General features: G+C 41.7%; 1 protein-coding gene across 2 annotated transcripts in view; it reads right to left on the minus strand.

The window, feature by feature from the left end:
- RAP1A (RAP1A, member of RAS oncogene family) overlaps nucleotides 1–16,940 on the minus strand; it is a 65,100-nt gene that overhangs the window by 13,880 nt on the left and 34,280 nt on the right. The window contains exons 2-3 of one of the 2 annotated variants that reach the window (XM_037152548.2): nucleotides 5,002–5,085; nucleotides 1,067–1,135 (exon numbers count right to left, since the gene is read on the minus strand). In XM_037152548.2, coding sequence (XP_037008443.1) covers nucleotides 1,067–1,135; nucleotides 5,002–5,058 — 126 coding nt within the window. In that variant the 5' untranslated portion in view covers nucleotides 5,059–5,085. The remainder of the gene's footprint in view (nucleotides 1–1,066; nucleotides 1,136–5,001; nucleotides 5,086–16,940) is intronic. The other variant, XM_053655877.1, reaches the window with a different exon arrangement.

A 16,940-nucleotide genomic window follows, 5' to 3' on the forward strand; every position in this document is an offset into this window, starting at 1 on the left:
TCTCTCTCTTTTTTCAGTGTATCATTGGCTGCTAGTCTTTCTTATAACTCTAGGTTCCCCCCACCCCCTGCCCATAAGGTCTAGGAAATAAAACCATAAAAATTCTCTACAATTCTATCTAGTCTTGTAGTTAAGTAAATAGTACTTTTGTCAAGATCAACTTTTTCCTTTTAAATAAGCTTACTGTTTAGGTTCACAACAAAACAGGGCGGGGAAGCAGAGTCCCCGCGTACCTTTCTCCTGCTCCCCACCAGCCCCCCTCACCATCAGCACCCGCACCAGGGTGGGTTCTGCTGGAATCAACGAACCTACTGTATCGACACACCGTTGCCATGCAAAGTCCACAGTTTCCAACAAAGTTCACTCCTGGCTACACTCTGTGGGTTGGAACAAATGTAGAACGGCATGTGTCTACCATTACAGTATCACACAGAACCCAGTAACTAACTTTTTATAGTCTAAAGGTGAAATACTACCCTTAAAGTTATTATCTAACTAAACATAAATCTTTCAGTCACTGGAAAACTGCAGGCATAAAAGGGATCTTGATTTTAGTTCACAAAAAGTTTGTCAAAATTATGCCTACTTATTTATGTGCAATTTTTCCACGTTAAAAATATTCCCCACTAGGAAAATGAGTATATTAAAGAACAGCTTACTAAGCTCCCTGTAGCTAAGCAGTATTCAATAATAAATATTTTGTCTAGGTGTAACTTAAAAAAAAAGATTTTATTTATTTTTTAGACAGAGGGGAAGGGAGAGAGAAAGAGAGGGAGAGAAACATCAGTGTGTGGTTGCCTCTCACACACCCCCCAACTGGGGACCTGGCCCACAACCCAGGCATGTGCCCTGACTGGGAATTGAACTGGCAACCCCCTGGTTCTCAGGCCCCACTCAATCCACTGAGCCACATCAGCCAGGGCTGGGTATAACTTTTAAAAACAGATACAGAACATTTGTTATTATTGCTCAAAACTATTTTTAAGAAGCAATTCCATGGATGAAGTTTTAAAATCGTAAGGAACTACTTGTAAGCATGTATATACACACAAGTTTGACGTTTTACCTTTCTGTAGGAGTCTTCTATCGTTGGGTCATATTTTTCAACAAAAATTCCCTGAACAAACTGAACTGTCTGAAAAAAAAAAAAAGCAGAAAAAAGTTAAGGATCTAAAAGGAAAACTAACCCCTATAATGTTACTTCACCTCACAATGTGGTAAAGATGAAATAACATGAAGCAAAAATTCTGGGCAAACATGCAAACGTAAAGCATCAACATTTTTCGATCTGAGTCCACACTGGTAAACGAGACCCTTAGGATGAAAGGAGTTGGTCACGTGAAAGACTGTAGCAATGCTGTTGCTGACATCTTACTATTAACTACTATACTGAGTTTTAAAATACAACAGATACAAATAATGACACATTCTAATTTATTAAAAAACAAAAATTATCAGTACACTCCTACTGCTCTTCTGTGTATCTATAGTAACTTTTATCTCGTGGTCTTAAAGGAGACAGATAAAAGGCTCTAAATTTTAAAGTTCTGAACCAGTCTTTCAAATTTGGGGAAAAGGGAATTAAAATGTACTGAATTTACTGTATAATCACATTCAAACCTCACATTCACCTCAGGTATTTTTCCCATTTTCCAGCTGAGAGTCACACCACACCGTCCTGACTCCAAAGCCTTATGCTTTTCATCGGAAAACGCTGCCTACAAGTCTTTTCCAGATTATCTCCTTTTATCTCTAGGATTAGGGTGAGCACAGACTAGAAACGTTATCACTTGACAAATGAAAAGAAGCACTGAGGATGACCTGGAAATAGTTCCTGGACCTTTCAAACAGGACCAGCCCATCGCTGCTCGAAAAGAAGGTTAAGTTGTGGGGCTGAGCTCACTTGTGCTTCAGTTGCCCAGAGGAGCATTCCGTGCGTGATCTGGGCCTCGGCTAAACAGCTGACTTGAATATGGTAAACTTCTAATGTCTTTCTCCTACTAAGCTTCTATTCTTCAAAGGAAACTCAGGACAGAATTATACCAAGAACTTTATTTTTATCAAGGATTTAATCACCTCATCTTCTTAGTACTACTACATATGAAAAATATGAAGTTTTTCATTTAAATATGAAAAACTTCTTACTATGCTTTAGACTAGAGCAAAGGTCCTCAACATGGTTCAAGGAAGAGATTTAGGGGGAAAAAAGATCTGTTTTCCTAATAATACTATAATACATTCTCTCATAAAGTTACAGTGGAGTTTTTAAAAGGATATATATATATATATATGTACACACACACACATACATACATAAATACAGGGTCTGGCCCAATAATGCCCCTTTTTATTACAAAATCATAAGCATGTAATTCTGGAGCATAATGATACACTCAAGCACACCACATGACACTTGAGGTGAAATGTTCAAATTAAACCCATGAATCATTACACCCACATTACTACCCTACGGGTCACACTCACGCGGGCCTTACTGCTGCCGGGCCCTGTGCACCGCATGCTTCAGACCAGGAATCGTGCAGCGGCAGGTCTGGGAACCCAGGTCGTTCCACAACCCAGTCGTTAGACAAGGGACTTGCAAAAAGACACCCCCACACTCCTCACTCCTTTCTTCTAAACGCAAGCTTCCGTTACTTCTTGGAACCTCATGCTCTCGGCTCTCGCTGACATCTCACTCATTCACGCAGACTGCTGTCTTCCCACTGGATCCTCTGCTCCCCTCCTCACTCACTGTCTGTTCTGTACCAGTCACTCCCTTCTCCTATAGCTTTGTCTTCCTCTCCCCGGGATTACTGCCTCCCGCCCACTAACGTGCTCTCCCATCTCCCGACTGAAAATGAAAACCTCCCCTAACTCCACGCCCCCTCCGGTTCCTGCCCCTCACGGTCCCCTCTCATCTACAAGGGTGGTTCCATGACCTCAGCTCTCATTCACTCTTCAACCGCCCAGCAGGGTCACGCCCAGCAGGGTCCCGCCACCATCACTCACTGAAGCTGCTGTGTCGAGCCCAGCCACCTCACCCCCAGATCCTTTTCCTCTGCCTGACCTGACTTCTGAGCAGCCAGTCAAGACAGAGTCTTCACATTCAAGTACAAGACATTTTCTTTACATATTCGGGATCCTTCAATTCTGCCCAGCATTCAAAGGCTGAGTCCTCAGAGCCCAGTGTGAGCTCTCTCCTCTCCCCAGACAACCTTACTCTTAGGGATTTTTAATTACTTTATTTTCAAAAAGGTAATTTCATGGACATAGGATAAAGTGCCAAAGATCCAAAGGAATATGCAGTGGTCACTCACCAACCCTCCCACCACCTCTGTCCCCAGTGACTCCATCCCACTCCCAAGGAAGTGACCGCTATCTGTGGTGTACTTAACCCTGCGGAGGACAGGCGGTCCGTGCATTTTATGTGTCTCTTCCTCATCCTCCCTGGTTTGTGAAATACAAACGGTAGTCTGCTCTGTTCGGGACCTTTTTGCTCCCTAAATAGTACATCTTGGATATCATTACGTATCTATATACATAGAGCTGCTACATTTTTTAATAGTTATACAGTAGTCTACTCAAAATATGCTATTAAAAGCTTACTTAACTAGGCATTTAGGTTGTTTCCAAACTCTTGCCACTGTGAAGAATGTCACAGTGGATATCCTTGACCATGTCACTGTGTGAACTTTGTGGGGGAGTAAATTTCAGATAGACGTGCTGAATTAACATTGCATACTCATGAAATTAAATATCAGCAATGTATCCATTGTACCCCAAGTCCTATCAAAAGTTTTTCTTTTAATCTATTATCTTGAGGATCCATTATCTATTTGATGTTTTTTCTCCAACATCTCACAAACAAAAAACTGGACACGACTCTTGACCTCCACTCTAAATCCCCTCATTCCCCAGAGTTTCCCTTCCATCAGTGGCCCGCCCATGGAGTGGGCGGCTCGATTAGAGGTGTGGGGGTCGTCCTCGACGGCGCCTTCTCTCCTCATCCCCACATCACTCCAGCACTAAGTTATGTCAGGTCCACCCTATTTAAGTCGAAACATCTACTTTCCTCTTCTTGACTGCCGTGGCCCTCACGCACCCTCCACAAACAAGAAGGGGTACTGCGTTCACCTCTAACTTGCCCCACACCCACTCTGCCTGGTTACTCTACACAGAGCAGCGCCAGCGCCCTCTTTAAAACGCACACCCCGTTCTGCCAGCCCTCCCCCAAACCCTGTCTTCAGCGGCTTCTCATCACCGTGAAGAGCAGGTTCCAAGGTCTGAGATGGTTTTCGAGCCCCAACCTGGCGCTGCCCACCTCTCACCTCACCTCCCTCCGCTCTCCCTCGTTTGCCCCACCCCTGCCCCGGCAAGTGCGGCCTTTGTCTTCTTAGTGGTTTCGTTGCTGTTAGGCTCACCTGACACAGGGGCCTCTCTTAACAACCGGTGCTTTTCTTTCAAACTATCTCTGGCGATTATAATCATGTGGTTCTTGGTTTAACTGTCCATGAGCACGTCTCATCCAGGGTGATATGCGCTCCCCATCAGCACCTCGGAGCCCGACGCCGCCAGAGCCCCATTCATGTTTACTGAATCAATGCAGCACACACGCACAGCCCACCTTCACGCCACACAGCTCTGGGAGCTGAAGGTACGGCAGGACTTACTCCACTGCTGCCCGTCACACTCAGTCTCCCCCATGAAGTGTAAGTGCCTTAAAAATTAAAACCACCTCACACCTCTTTGAATCAGGAACACTGGTGTTTGACATATAGTAAGAGCCAGTAAGTATTTGATAATGAAAGCATGAATGAGTCACCATTATAAAACTATACATCCACGGTTACTGAAAGAATCCCTTTCCCCTCTGGACTAGATGTAAGCATATGAAAGAATACTGCCACCTTTTCTCTTTAGTGACTTGAAATTTCAAAGCAGGAAAGTATCACTGCTCTTCCTGTATTACGCTAGTCAGTCAGAGTCCGGTGGCTAACTTACCAGAGCAGACTTGCCCACGCCTCCTGAACCAAGGACCACTAGCTTGTACTCACGCATGGTGTGGCCTGTTTAAATACCGACAACCTGGGGAAAAACAAAGATTATCATTCAGTTGGCCAGAAAGTCTGGTACTGTTTTTTTCCATAAAATAAAAGACACGTTTTTCTGTTTCACCAATCATTGTACGGGTTTGGATATCTGAGTATGTCAGCTCTCTCCTGCTACTGGCTTCTGGTGCATAGTGACCAGGGGGCTGCTAAACACCTTCCCCATAATGTACAACGTGCAAGACGGCCCACAGCAGAGAATTCTGTGGCCAAAATGTCAATACACCGAGAAACTCCGCAAACCACTCTGACACATTGGGTCGGTCACAGCACCTTCTCCATACACTGCACACATCTTTTTCTGCATTTCAATTGTTACATTTCTTGAAATAATAAAGCACAATATGCCAAAACATTGCATGTTTTCCTCCATCTTCATCATGAAAATGGCTGCACAAAAATTCACCAATTCTGATTTTTTAAAAAATGCACACTGATATGACAGTCGTCACAATATAATCTAACAAAGGATTTTTGAGTGAAGTTAAAGACAACTAAGTGCTACCAGAGCCATCGTACAAAAAAAACCCATAACCAAAATTTTTGACCAAGCTAATATAACTGTTACACAAAGTAGTGTGTGATTTTGCTTTTGGTTGCTTTCCCCTCAAGACCATCAAAGCGAAGACAGAGAGGCTACACAGTAAGACCACGCCGAGTTTAATATAAACTCTCAGGACTATGGCCAAGCATTCTGACCCATTACAGATCATCTTTGACAAGCATCAACCATTAGCCTGTTCATGTTACTTTTAAGACTAATCAGAAAATAAGGTTAAAACTAGCAGTTAACAATTATAAATTCAATTATTTATGAAGCTATCATTTAAACTTATGTACTTTTTAAAAAGTTTACTCATAACCTTTAATATAATGTACATGCTATTTAATTTGCTTGAAATACGGTAATTCTATACTATTCTGCTCTCACTATTGTACTATAGCTGAACTATGTAAAATGTTACCTTGAAGGTTACTAGGATAGGAATGGGAGATTATGGATGAAGCTGTTAAAACTTATTACATAGGTGGGTATTAGTAATATCCTCCATGAGGCCCAAACTGCTACAGAGAAGAACAGGAAATACAAGCATTTTTTAAAATCTCGATGCTTAAAAGGTAAAAAGGCAGGAAAGAATCTCCAGTGGCCAGGATAGAATATGTAAGAATGAGCTTTCCATCCTGCAATCGCAGCACTACCATAAAAACAAGCACTGTCCCACACGGTCCCCAAGCAGTACAGGGCTGTGATGGGGGGTTGGGGGGGGCCTGGGGGGTGAGGGGGGTTGGCGGCAGGAGACTGAAATGAGACCTGCCACGGCCTGGCTTCCTGCTGGAAGGCACTGTTCAGACTGTGGTGCAGGAGGGAGAGGTTAAGCAGAGACCAGGAACATGCCAGGAAAGAAAGTTATACACAGAACCCCCCAGAAATCTGCACAGAAGTCTGTCCACTTGAGTCTGTGGCCAGATGCTAAGCCGGGTATTCGGGATGAAACTCCATGAGGTAAGATAAAGAATAAAGAAGCATCTACAAGGTGAACACTTCCACGAGTACTGGGAAATAATGGGGTTCTGACCAGAAAAATCCTCCTTGTTGAAACACAGGCAATCAACTCAACCCAGAGGGTTCGCACAGGGGAAGTGCTTCCAGACGCCCCTAACACAGCTCGAACACAAGCCTCGAACGGAGAGAGACAACCCGCAAGTAACTCAACTGCGTGTCATAACAAAATCCAAAACTCTTCACAAGAAGAAAAAATATCCATCATAGAAAACACTGTAAAATTTACAATGTCCATTTCATCCAATAAAAAATTAGTGGACACGCGAGGAAGAAAGAAAATGTAACCTGAAATCAGGGTAAAATGAGTCAGCTGCAAACAGTCCCAGAAGTGAGACAACATAGTAAGGACTCCGAAACTGCTGTTGTAAATATGCTCAGGGTTTAAAGGAAAACGTGAGAGGAGAGAGAGATGATAGGGGGGAAAAGAACCAAAATTAAGTTCTAGAATTTAAAAACAGTATTTGCAATAAAGTATCACTGGATGGAATCAATAGTGTATTAGATACGACAAAAGAAAATTTCAGAGAACCAAGATGCGGAGAGAGGAAAGGGGATGAGGAAGAAGGTCAAGAGGGAGTCGAAATGACAGAAGAAAAAGAAGAGAAGAGAACCACAGGACAACGTCAAGCTATCAAACAGATTTTCCAAATTTGATAAGAAATATAAATCTACAGATTCAAGACATTCATTGAGCCCTCTCTCAGTATAAATACAGAGAAAAATACAAGGCACAATAATCAAATTCCTGAAAAACTGCAAGAAGGGAAAATGTGAGGAGAGAAAGAATTTAGATGACAGAGGAACAAACTTAAAATATGAAGCCTTTTGAGAAGCTATGCAAGACAGGAAAATGAAACACTTTTAGAATGCTTCAAGAAGAAAGCAGTGAACCTAAATGGTAAATACAATAAATGTATTTTTCAAAAATGAAAGTAAAAGCTTTTACAGACTATTAAAAAAAATAGTGGGGGGAAAAGGTGACCAGCAGACTCTTATGAAAGCAAAGGAAGTTCTTCGAGTGGAAGGAAATGCTGAGACAGAAACTAGATCTACGTAAAGGCACGAACTGTTGACAGACACAACAACATGGACGGATCTCAGAAACACACTCAGCAAAATAAGCCCAACGGACGCTAACAGTGGCTGCTGTAGGACTCCACTTACGTAAAACCCTCGAAGAGATACACTAAGTCACAGTGCCAGAGAGCTGCCCGGGCCCCGAGGTGACAGGGCAGGGCTGGTGACGACGGTGTACAAGGGAACTTAAATGACCACCAGTATCTTGACTGTGGCGGTGGGTACAGGGTGCACACGTTTATCGAACTTATTAGACTGTACCTTTAACAAAGGTACATGGTATTGCATATAAATTATAGCTCACTATAGTTAATTTAAAGAAATTTACAGGAACAAGTATAAAGGACACATGGACAAAAACTAACAGGGGTGGAAATGGGAGGGAGGTGGGCTGGGAGTAAAAGACAGAAAACTGTACTTGAAAAATAATTAAATTTAAAAAAAGAAAATAAAATTCAGTGAGAAAAAAGGGAAACTTCTCAGAATGCCAACGATATTCATAGTGTCACGAACTGAATGCATCCCCTGCAAATTCTTGCCTTGAAACCCAACCCCTAACTCGATGGTACTAAGAGGAGCGGCCTCCGGGAGGTAACTGAGTTAGATGAGGTCATGAAGGCGGAGCCCTGATAAATGGGGTTAGTGCCTTTAGAGACCCGAAGTTTGTTTCTCTCTGTGCTTGCCTTGTGAGGATACAAGCCAGGAGCAGGTCCTCACCACACATTTGATGTGCCAGAACTTTGATCGTGGGCTTCTCAGCCTCCAGAACTGTGAAAAGGAAACTTGCTGTTTCAGCCATCCAGTCCACAGTAATTTATTAGAGCAACCTGAGCTGATTAACAGTAAGGTATGTTAGTGGACTATGAACAGACGCTATGGCAAGTATGGCTGTTGTTCTGAATCAAACACTTAGAAAGCACCTCCTGGGTATCATCAGTTCTGTGCTAGGTGCCAGGGACACAAAAATCAAAAGCATGTTTCCCATCCTCAAGTAGCATGGAGAGGAAGAAAAAACAAATTAACTACCAGATGACGTGAACAAAGTTACTATGAAGACAAAATCAGACGGTTGGGGAGGGGCAGAATAACAAAGGGGAGTGCAAGACAGCTTTTCAATGCAAGTTACGTAAGAGCTAAGTGAACAACTGAATAGGAACGCTCCAGGTATGTAGGGAAGGGTGCTCTAAGCAGAGGAAACAGCTTGAGCAAGCACTCTGACCCATGAAATAGAGAAGAACCAGTGTGGCTAGAACACAGGGTTTTAAAAGGTCTAGAAAGTGAGGCTGGGTATGGGGACTGGGTAGTGCTTGCAAAGGTATTTGCCATATTTAAAGAGTTTACGCTTTACCTAGAAAGCGATAGGGAGAAAACAGTGATACTTAAAAAAAGTCATGTAGTTAGATATATTTTCTAGCAAAATAGCCGGTAAAAGTACTCATATCAAATGGACTGAAGAAAAGAGAAAGTGAGGCAGGGAGAACAGGGAGGAGGCCCCGGAAGGGCTGCACAGGAAGGGGCGCGGGGCTGAAGAGGGACCGGTGGTTCCTGCAGGGAGAGCTGGGAGGACCTCGCGGCTGACCATGGGCCATTATTAAGGCAAATGAAGAGGAGTCAAGGATAACTCCTAGATACCTAGCTTGGACAAATGAGGGGCTGCTGGAATGCCTCCCATTAAGATAGGAACTACAAAAGGAGGTTTCAAACCAAGACAATACTTTCTGCCAAATGTTCAGTTTGAGATTCCTGAGGAAAAAGTAAAGTGGGAGAGGTGTGTGCCGGACACTAGTCATCCTATACCTCTACCTGCACCAGGCGGTTCTCTGACTTCTGTGGGAAAAAATGCTGATGGTCAACACGAGCGCACGCACCTCACCCAGACAGATGCGCATTCCCGAAACTCCCTCTGCAGGCCCCAACTGATTCTAAGTTGGAGGACTGCTGTCATTTCAACAAGATGTGATTTCGTCATTTCATTCAATCCAAAAATGTGTATCTTTCAAGAGGGAATACTCATACTCTCCAAGTTGCCTCCCAGGGCAAGAAGATTTGGGGAAAGCACTCAGGCATGGCCAAATTATTCTGGGTATTCTGCAACACTGAACTATCTGGCCTCTGTGCCTCAAGTCAAGTGGCACGACATTCAAGTCCAAAGTCATGTTTCACATGCACTGTATGTACAGAGAATTATTTCTTTTACACGTAACACGTACCATGGCTTACAGATGTAAATCTATATGCGCACACACAAATACAAAAATGTAAGGCTTAGGCAAGAACACACATACACACAAATATACCCAATAAGGAATGGTGTGAATTAATATATTCTTTTCAAAGGGGTGCGTTCTAGCGCATGGCTGCCAAGTCAGAGAACCACCGTGCTCTCCCAAGCAAACCCCATGCCCTTTTATGGACACCCCGGGCCCTGCACCCCCAACACGGCACCACGAAGTTTCTCACTCCAGTTGAGATTCCCTGACAAATAAGGAGGCCAAGAATAAACATTACTCTGTGTTTAAATTTTAAGTCAATCTTGAATCCCTAACATCATGGTCCAAAGTTACACTACAGCATTTTTCTCTTTTTCCTTCAGCAATAGTACTTCTAAACATCACGAAGTAATATAGAACTTGATTGTCTTTGTGACACAAATAGATCCCACTATTTGTTTTTAAATATGTACACCAAGTAACTCAAAGACACAATCATTTCCCTATAACTAAACCTAAAAAACAAAATCTATTAAAGAAAATTTAGTTGTGACAAGAATTTTTAGAGAAGAAAAATTTTACATTAAAAAACACTGATGGTAGTTGCTTAACAAGCAGTTATTTTCATTGGTTACATTTCGATGCTTATGGAAGCCACGAATATTTAAAAACTGACAACTGACCACAACATGCTGGGGGCAGGGTGGGGGGGGGAGTGATGAGCAAATACGGAAATCATGGTTAAGATTTAACTTTCTAAAATATGAAGTGTTCTTCATAGTACACAGTAATGAAGCTCAACTTTTTACTGACATGAAATGACATTATTTTTTCGCTGAGAGAACCTTCTTGACACTTTCTTCTCCTTCCTGTCCAGCCCAGGGCTTTGGGAGGATGGAGACAGAGGTAAATGATGAGACACGACGTCCTTACCAACAGTTGATAAACGTGTCTTCGCACTCGTACCGCCGGCACGCCCAGTCCTCCCACTGCGCCCCCTGCCAATCCCCACCCAAGTGGCAGGAGATGAACTGTAGACAGAAGAGGCCACTGGGTTCCCAACAAAACAAGACAATCACAACTTTGAGGAAAACAATTTGGCGGGGGCAATAAATTCAACAAACAAAGCAAGATCCAAAGAAAACTGAGTTCAGAGGGCCTATACAAGACTGAAAAGAAATGTCCATAATGTCCTTAAAAGAAATTTCTGAAGGACACAATGGAAAACTTAGAACATAAAATATGACCACTGAAAAAGTCCAGTAGATGGGCCGAAGGGAAAACCGGGTAAGGCCAGAAAGCAAGTCTGCGGACCAGGGCACTGAACCCACTGCAGAGCGCAGGGCCCAAGGACAGGGGCGGAAGGCTCAAGAAGGAGGAGGAGAAACCCCAAACCTGCAGCTGTCTGGAAGGAGGTCTAGAAATTGAATGGAAACATCAAGGAAATAACAGAAGGACACTTCCGGAGGTAAATTAAGAAAGTCAGGAATCGTCAGATGTAAAGTGCCCAGTGAAAGCAGTCGTCATCGTCACCACCACCACCACCACCACCACCCTTGTCAAGACTCACAACTGCAAATACTGTAGTTGAAATTTCAAACCAGCAAATGTGGAGGCAAAATCCTGAACATTTCCTAGAGAGAAAAAATACACCCTCGCCGCCCGAACATGGGCGAGTTTTGTAAACAAACAGCAGAAGTAAGGTGGTCTGACTTCTGAAGCCAGAAAGAGCACCAGAGCTGTCGAGCTGCCCCCAAGCTGCCACTCTGGAGAGAGCACAGAGACAGGGGGGCCTGAGGAGCCCCAGCTCTTGGCGTGCCCCAAGAACTATGAGTACAGGAGCCTTCTAGACGATCCCCGACAGCCACCATCTGACGGCAACCCCGGGGAGACCTCAGGCCAGACCCGCCCCACCAAGCCACTCCCTAATTCCACAGCCAAGAAACTGGAGTCGGAATGCTCCTTACTGTTGTAAATCACCACCTTCTGGAATGGGTTAATGACTAAAACCAGAAGAAGAAAGGAAAAATAAAGGAACAAAGATCAGACAAACAGAAAATAAATACATGTCAGATTATCCAAATATACCAGTAATTACATTAATAAATGTTCGATAGAAAAACAATTAAAACACCAAGCAAAATATGTAAAGCAAAACCCAACAGAACTAAGGTGAAAACCAGGCAAATACGCAACCATGATCAGATGCTAACATTTAACCCCACAGACACACACAGACCACCACTCCCAACAGCGGCAAACTGCACGTTTTCTTCCAGGGCACGTGGACCATTTATCAGCACAGACCACACAGAGCCACAGATCAGGCCTCAACAAATTTCAGGATTGAAATCCATACAAAAATATCACTACCCAGTCTCAGAATGATTGTAAATTAAATAGCACTACTATAAATAATACAAACAGCAAAAACTAATGATAAAAATATGTATCCAAAATTAGTGGCGTTGATAATCCAACAAAAAGAGGAAAACTATTCAAGAAATAGAAAGGCACTCGTACAAGAAATCAAGGCAAACAAATACATTGGGAAAAATTATCGCTAGAAATCTAATTGTCACTATAAAATGCATACACAAACCTGGAAATAAAACTACTCTTATCTCAACATTTTCATTTGGGAGGAGTTAAAAAGTAAAGTTGCGTTAAAGTTTTTCTCTTGGGAAAACGATAAGGATATTGAATCTCTCTATATACATGTTGAGAAAATAGAAATCTAAATGTGAAAAATGTAGTGTCCACAACTGGATTATATATAACCTGAAAATCTCTAGAGGAAAAATGGACAAAGGAATCTCGACCAATTCAACATGAAGTAGAAAATGAAAATTAGCCCTGGCTGGTGTGGCTCAGTGGACTGAGTCCTGGCCTGCGAACCAGAGGGTCGCCAGTTTGATTCATAGTCAGGGCACATGTCTGGGTTGTGGGCCCAGTCCCCGTGAGAGGTGCACAAGAGGCAACCACACACTGATGTTTCTTTTTCTTTCTCCCTCTCTTACCACCTCTCTAAAAATAAATAAAATCTTTAAAAAAAATTAAAAATAAATAACAGTAAGATACACAAAAGTAATAAGAAAAAACAGTCCCAATACCGTAAAAAGAAATCCCCCAATCTTAATTTTGTAAACAATAAATGACAAAAGTTAAAGACTTAGAAAATAATATACTTAATTTATAGGTACCAAATGTTACATGTTGTATGAATAGCTAATTTTGTCTTTTCTTATTATAAATATTGAATATGCCTGAACTACAGGTGTTTTTCTTTGTGGCAATTCACTCCAAAACCATCTCTAGATATGGTGGACTGTCTACTTCTTTCAAATCTACCCTCACAGAATAGTCCATTCCATTTCTGGGTAATCTGATAGTTAGAATGTTCTTCACACTGCTGGTTCTTTGTAGTGCCTGCACCGTGATAAGCAAAATAAAGAGAATTCCTCTTCCAGTCTATACCACTTCAAATATGTGAAGACAGCGATCTCCCCGCCCCCTGCCCACCATCATATCCGCTCTTTCAATAAGCAGCTCTAGTTTCTTTTCCAAATAATGAAGTTTCAAATTCTGTTATTATCTGGTCTTCCCTGCAAAAGCTTTATTCTTTACTCATATAAAAGTAACATCTGCAAACTGTCACTGTGAGCAGGCATTACAAAAATAAAAAACACTTGGAACAAAGAAACGACATTCACTATATCTTCTTAACCTATGACAACGACTTCAAACTTCCGTTTCTTTGAATGGTTTCCCCTGTATTTATAAATAAGGCAGTTACACTGCTATCTCTCAGTTTCCAGTTTTAGATATGCTATTATGGTAGATGAGAACTTTAGCTCTCTCAAATAACACATAGAAAAGTAGCACATTAAGACTGCCTTTCCTTTTTTTGTAATTTGTGTTTATTCTGAAATTTTTGTGTATCAACATAATTTTCTATCCAAACTTGCCAGATAATCAATTCAACCTTCTTACTTATTCAGGAATCAAAGTTTTGGCAAGTCTGATAAAGGTCTTGAAAGGCTTAATATGCTGTTATGACAACACACAAAATAATACACTGAAATTATTCCTTAGACAAAAGTGTGCTGGTGTGCTAGTCCAGTAATCATCTCTGCAGCAACAGTGGTCACAGCGTCTCTTTCATTTGTGTTGTTTATTTATGCCATTCCCCGACTTTGGATCAGTCTTAGCAGGTTTGTTCACTTTATGACTTTTTAATAAACTCTGTTTTTATGCATTATTCACTGTGGCTTGTTTTATATTACTTTAATTTCTGCTTTGAGGTCTATTCTTTCTTTCTTTTTCTACTTTACACTGAGTGCTTGGCTATTTAGGTTTTAGCCTTTCTCATTTCCAACTGATCTCAGGCATTCCAGCAGGGATCACTTTCCTTCTACCTGCAGTGTATTTCTGTAAATTTGTCTCAGTGGTGTTGATGGTAAAAAGTCATTCAGCTTTTATTTTTCAGAAAACTTTATGTTACTTACACCCTTTAAAAATATTTTAGCTTTAATAGTTACTCTTAGCACACTATAGTAATTATTCTCTTGACTTCTGGTTTTAATTTTTCCTTTCAATAAATCAAACTAATTGTAGGTCTTTTGAAGGTAATCTGTCTTCTCTCCATGGCTATTTCTAAGATCTCTGAACAGGTGCAAATTTAACCATGAACTGTTTTAGGTTTTGATTTTTATAGCTTGTTTAGGATTTGGGTATTTACAGTTTTAAAAATTCAAAATCATAATCTCATCAAATGTTCTCTCTACTTGATTTTTCTTCACATCTGGATTCTACTCAACTGTTAGAGCTTCTCATGCTCTTTTATTATTTAGAACATGGACTAGGCTCCCATAATAAGAGGCCCTACTGTGGCTTTAAACAAAATTCAGGAATTTTTCCCCTCTCATACGACAGATGGAAGGGACGGTGCAGGCTGGTGGGGCAGCCCAGCCAGCTAACGCGGCTGAACCCTTAGACCCTGCTGCTCTGTCACCCTCCCCCCAGCGTGCCCTCCTCCACACAGCTAAGGATCGGTCCCCACCACGCCCACATTCCAGGCCACGGGAAGGAGGAGAAAGGAAGGTAAGGGATACCGCTTTCCCCTCACAGGCATAATCTGTAGGGTTAGAACCTGCGCGCGCGTCACTCCCACTTGCACCCACGTTGCCAAACCTCACTGTCACAAATGTTTGTCATATAGCCAAACCTTACTGTCACAAATGGAAACTGTAAAGCTTGGTCAACAGAGCAGCCAACAGACACATCCATTACTTCGGGGAAATGAATCAAGGAAGATCACGGATTTCTGCCACAACTCTCCAATTCCTGTTTTCGCTTAGATATTTTCCATCCCAGCCTCTTCATTTTGGTTATTTTTGAGATCATCTTCCAGTGCACTAAATTCTCTAGTCTAATCTATTATTAAACGTGTCTATCGAGTTTTACTTAGAGTTTTCATCTCTAGAAGCCCCCTCCCCGGACCCCTCCCCCGGTCTCCTTCCTTTTCTCACAAGCAGTCTCACGAAATGGGTAGAAGCCTGAACCCTGGGGCTTCCTGCGGGACTGGAATCCTGCTGGAGCACCCACTCAATCCGACTGCAACTCCTCCTCCTACATGCTGAATACTGGGAATGCACCTCATCAACAGAAGAAGGTAGGATATCACAGTATCCAAAAATACCCCACACTCGCTGCCTTTGGGTGGGACATGTGTTCTTAAGTCCATGAGCTGTGAAAAAAAAAAAGGAAATGCCTATATTCTATTTTAGCAACACAGTAAGTCGTCAGAAGGTGCATCATAAGGGAACCCTTTTTACTTGTATTACCATCTACTTAGTAAAATGAATATTCTTTAGCAACTGTTATCATCACAGGTAAATAAACACATTTGTGAAGTATGAAGAAAATTTTATAGGCAGAGACCAACAATTTCTAGGTTGACAAAAATATCTTTTTCTCAAAAAATAAAGTTTACTAAATTAGGTTTACTAATTTATGCTAGGTATAGCTAAGTATACCAATTCTAGACACTTGATTCTCTTAAGGGCACTGCCTCATAAATTACATAATCGTAATTTTAAAATGTAAGACTAACACAAAAAACAAGCCATGTCTAAAGTATGAATTTAGAATAATTTCTAAGGCAAAATGGCATAACTGTCAGTAAATTTCTGAAATTTTTCTTTAAAGGCTACTTCATTTCTTAAAACCAGCTGACATGCCTGGACCTTGCCCAGAGGAAGCAAATGATGTGACCTATAGCAACTTAATTTTATGTAGCATTTTATCATTTACAAAGGTCTTTCCCTTTGTATTTTTTAGTGCATAAAAATCAAAACTGTATAGCATTATCCCCATTATAAAGCTGAGAAAACCATACAAAGTTTAACTTGGATTAAATGATGTAGGTGAAAACTAACTAGGCAGCTGTATATTTCCTGATTTTATTTACTTTAAAGATTTTATCTATTTATTTTTAGAAAGAGGGGGAGGAAGGGAGGGAGGGAGGGAGGGAGGGAGGGAGGGAAACATCCACATGCAAGAGAAACTTTGGTTGGTTACCTCCCACACACCCCCTTCTGGGGACCAGACCCACAACCCAGGCATGTGCTCTCACCAGGAATCAAACCTGAAACCTTTCGGTTTGCAGGCCAACACTCAATTCACTGAGTAACACCAACCAAGGCTCTCTCTTGATTTTAAATGCCATTCTCTTTTCTATATAATATGACTTGTTATATAACAGCATACGTTCGTTTACTGAGAGCTTACCACATTCCAGGCACTGTTGCAGAAATCCTCACAAAAAGCTTACGAGGAGGTGGGTACTAGTAATCTGCCCAAGCCACAAATCTAGTAAGAGAAGCCAGGATTCAAATTCAGACAGAGTGGTTCCAGAGTTTATACTCTTTAACCATCAGACTAACTCACCCCTACTCATATATATACCTAGAAATCTGT

The sequence above is a fragment of the Artibeus jamaicensis genome, unplaced genomic scaffold (assembly GCF_021234435.1).
Source record: "Artibeus jamaicensis isolate MK-2021 breed Jamaican fruit bat unplaced genomic scaffold, CSHL_Jam_final scaffold_1689, whole genome shotgun sequence".
Lineage (NCBI taxonomy): Eukaryota > Metazoa > Chordata > Mammalia > Chiroptera > Phyllostomidae > Artibeus > Artibeus jamaicensis.